The 4,299-nt window shown below is 37.4% G+C and overlaps 1 protein-coding gene across 1 annotated transcript in view; it reads left to right on the top strand.

Annotated features, from left to right (window-relative positions):
- The window catches only part of eloa (elongin A), a 21,603-nt gene extending 20,932 nt beyond the window's left edge, over positions 1-671 (top strand). The window contains exon 11 of the mRNA XM_035681407.1: positions 591-671. Coding sequence (XP_035537300.1) covers positions 591-645 — 55 coding nt within the window. The 3' untranslated portion in view covers positions 646-671. The remainder of the gene's footprint in view (positions 1-590) is intronic.
- The last annotated feature ends 3,628 nt before the right edge of the window (positions 672-4,299 follow it).

The raw sequence follows: 4,299 nt of genomic DNA on the forward strand, positions 1-4,299 counted from the left end.
TTTAAAACCTTTAAGGATATATAGAATTTAGTGCTGATACACTGCTCAACTGGTTTGCAGATTTTTATCACTTATAATTATTTTTAATGTATTTATGAAGCAAAAATTCTGAACATTCACTGCTCCGAGCGTTTCTGTTTTATGTGTTTTTGTAAACTGAATAACTTTTTACTGTTTGATCAACACGAGCAGTTTATAGACTTGTTTCTTAAAGAGTGCGATTGGCATTTTTCATTATTTTCTGGCACTTTATTGAGAAAGTAGTTGATCGATTAATAGTAAAACTAATCATTAGTTGCAGCCCGAATACAAATGTGAAAGTTCAGGTTTAGTTCAGCACGATTCAGTGCAGTCGAGTTATTATAGTTCACTAAAACTAAACATTTTAGTTCACTGAAATAAAAACTATATTTTTGAAACTGAAACGATACAAAACAAACTAAAATAAAATAAAAAAATATACATAATATATAAATTATTTGTCTTGTTTAATAATTTAAACAATAAATAAACTGGATTGGGAAACAAAATAGAGAAAAATGCGAAACCTATAATAACTCCAACCTTTTGGTCTCTCCTGTGTCTTTCAGAATAAGACCAGCTGGCACAGATTACTCTGGTAGTTCCCTCTTCCTCCCAACTTAACCACTTCTCGCCAGCTCGTACTCGCTCCATGGCACTCAGGAGTTGACGGGAGGAGGAGTGAGGAACGAGGAAGGAGAAGGAGCTGCGAGCGGACACGCTGCCGCGGGACAAACCACCAGGTTCAAAGTAGTAATGGCGCTGTTGTTTCAGGAGATAAAGAGAAACCTGAATCCCGTTTGAGTTTCTTTTTAATCTCCAAGCGGATTGTGGTCCGTCTTCTGGCAGAAATTGCCCCGATGATGGCCAAAAACTATCAGAAGTTTCAAGAACAGATTCCCCGCGGATAGTGTGGAAAGAGACCTGAATGTATATTTTATGAATCCAGCTGTGTTTTTAATTTAAGTTGTAGCAAAAAACTTACTCTGGAGACCCCTTCACCCCTGCACACACACACACACACACACACACACACACACATATCATGTGAACTTTTCAGTATTGGTGGAAAAATGGTTGATTTATTTCTTTTTTTATTTTATTTAAGTGGTGGCATCTGTTATGGGGGTCTTTGAGTATTTAAATGACGGTCAGTGAGTGTGACATCTGTGTTAACAAAATTAAGTCTGCAACTTTTTTACAAGAAACAAAGGACACACACACACACACGTACAAACACACAGTCTGTTACTTTTTCCTCGTCTTCTGGCAGACGTTTTAAAAGGAATAGCTCGGCCTTTTGGGAAATTTGCTGCTTTACATTCTTGCTGAGCGTTAGATAAAAAGATTGGTAACCACTCTCGTATCTGTGCGCTAAATATGAAGCTGAAGGCAGCAGCCCGGTTAGTTTAGCTCAGCATACAGACTGTAAACGAGGGGGAAACAGCTCTGGCTCTGTCCAAAGGTCGCAAAAATCCACCTCTGATTAAAATGCCACATTTTGGGGGTTTATACGGACAAGGAAACATGTTAAACTGTGTGTTTGAGGGGCTGTGTAGGCGGGACCAGTTGCCAGGCAACCAGTGAGGACACCAAGAAATAGACATAGCCATAAAAACACAGAATTGCCATGTTTGTAGATATTAAACACAAATGAGACAGAATGAGTGAATGAGTGAGCTTTACAGGTGCCAGGTTGTTTCCACCTGTTTCCAGTCTTCGTGCTCAGCTGGCTGTATTTAACATACAGACATCTGAGTGGTATCGATCTGATCTGATCTGATTGTTTCCTATAATATCAAACTTTATTATGGGACTTAATGGGACATAAACTCCCCTCCTCCCCAGTTCTTTACATTTAAAGAACTGTTACTTTTCATTGCGATACACTACATGAGGAAAACCATCACACACACACTTTGTTTTTAATGGCATGCATGGTGCACGTCAGCCGCCATCAGCTGGCTGGATAAAGGCTTTTAAAACAAACAAACACATGCATATTTAAACATGTTTTAAAGATATCATTGAACTACACACACACACACACACACAGAGACGCATTGTAGATTTACTTTAACCCTCCTGTGGCTTCAGATCATGTTTTCCTGCTGTTGAATGTGTGTGTCCCTGTTTATATCTGCTTCACTGTGACAAACAGCTTGAGCGAGGGCTGAAAGAGACCGCAGGAAGAGAAGAGCAACCGGGGAAAATAACAAAAAGGAAGAAGGTTGATAGGACGTCTGCGGCTTCAGTCTACAACAATGATGAGATGTATTTATTTTCAACACTGGGACCTGGCACCCCACAACATGGGCCTGAAAGGAAGTAGATTTAAACTGTAATTTTATTAGATTTTAATAAATGTTATATGGTCATTTTTATTAAAATTGACTTTTTGCCCTTAAGTTTTTTTTGTGTGTTGTTTATCAAGCAACACGAACATCCTCTGAGCTTTCTATTGAGCACGAGTGTCACTGAGATAAAGGAGGGACAGTAACCATCTGTCCTCGAGGCCTCAATAAGTGTTTATTATTAGTATATTCTTCTAGAATATAACTTATAATCATGTAATGTGGCATTTATCCCCAATTAAACCTACATTTTGTGTTTTGCATCCTTTTAAAGTCGGTTTCTAGTAAATTTAATAGTCTGTATTTGTGATTTAAGCGGTGAAAAGCATTTTTGTGCTTTCTTAGTTGAGTCTTAGAAGATTGTGCAGCTTTATAAAGTAGGACAGTGATTCCTGCGGGACAGGAAATAATAAAAATCCATATAAATCTGAGGGGTCACCACATAATTAAAGAGAAATAAAAACAATGTGTTAAATTGTTAAAATTATGCCTTTGATATACGGCTTTTTACTGAGAAGCAATTAATATGAGAAAGATAAAAATCCCTCTTTCTTCATCTTTACTTTTACTATTATTATTAATGTTACTACATTTATTTATCAGCTTTAGTTACTTTGCAGATATATAATATTAATACACAATATAAATCAACTAATAGATTGTTATATATTGTGATAGCTTAGGATACCCAACAGTTTATTTATAAAGTAATTCAAATTAACCCCACAAGTATATTTTTTATCATATAATACTTTCGTACTAAGATTTTGAAAGCAGGACTTTTACTTTTAACAGTTTTACGGCGGGTGCCTGATGTCATTTGCGTCGTACCACGTTGGTATTTCTCATGGTTCTGGATTGGCTTACGTCGATCATGATTACTACGAGCGCCTCCTTCCATATTACGCGGCTTATCACCTTGTCTGATGGTAAAGAACAGAAATCGCATGCGTTTGGAAAAATTGCAAAGACACAATGGCTGACAAACACAATTGCACAAAGTGTCATCTCGGTGCATTCGTATATAATTTAACTCATAATTAAATATTAATACATTTTATTTTTTATCTGATGCCTTTTCATCAGAGGTTCTCAAAAGTGCTTTACAGGTTAGGTTTAGAAAACAAAGCAGATTTAATAAAAAAATAAATAAATATTAAAATATGATGAATAATAATAAGAAGAAAATAAGAAAAAATGTGAGAAAAGAATTTTAAAAAATAAAAATCTCTAAAGGGGTACCAAAAGCTCTTTTTGGCTAAAAAGAATATGTTTGCTTAAGTACTTTTTAACAGCTACGTGGGAATTGTTGGTAGCCTCTCAATGGGTGTCATGTGCGGATGGGCATAGTTCCACCAGACGTGGGCGGGCAGCATCTTAAAGGCCCTATCTCCATGGTCCTGGTTCTGGGTTCTGGGTTATTTGGAGCGAGGTTTGGAGTTGAGTTGGTAGCGATGGATGAGCGTCGTTGTTTTTTGTGGGTTGATAAATTCTTTGATGGAGGTAGCGGGGGGGGCCTATTTGCTCCGACTGGATGCAACTTTGATGGTGAGGGAGAGAAACTTGTACTCAATCCTGGTGGAGTATGGGAAGCAGTGGACACTTGCGTCTGTGAGTGGAGAATGTGCATCACAGGTAATAACGTGTGCCTCATTTTTCCGCACTCTCATGGATCCTAGGCTGCACAGGTTTGGATTGTACTGAAGCCTCTTGCAGACTTTGGCGCAGCACTTTTTCCCAATGGAGAAGTGCGTGTACAAGTAGTTCCATCTTAGAGAAAGGCTCGATTTTGGAGTTAGGACAATGGAGTATCGAGTTAATGTTGGATGCTGCACATTTGAAAACCTGAATATACTTCTGATATGTATTATAATATGATTTATTATCTTCTATTCTTGCTTATGTCTATTTTTCAGATTGAAGT

The sequence above is a fragment of the Morone saxatilis genome, unplaced genomic scaffold (genome assembly GCF_004916995.1).
Source record: "Morone saxatilis isolate NCDOM2014 unplaced genomic scaffold, NCSU_SB_2.0 Contig9, whole genome shotgun sequence".
Taxonomy (NCBI): Eukaryota; Metazoa; Chordata; class Actinopteri; family Moronidae; genus Morone; species Morone saxatilis.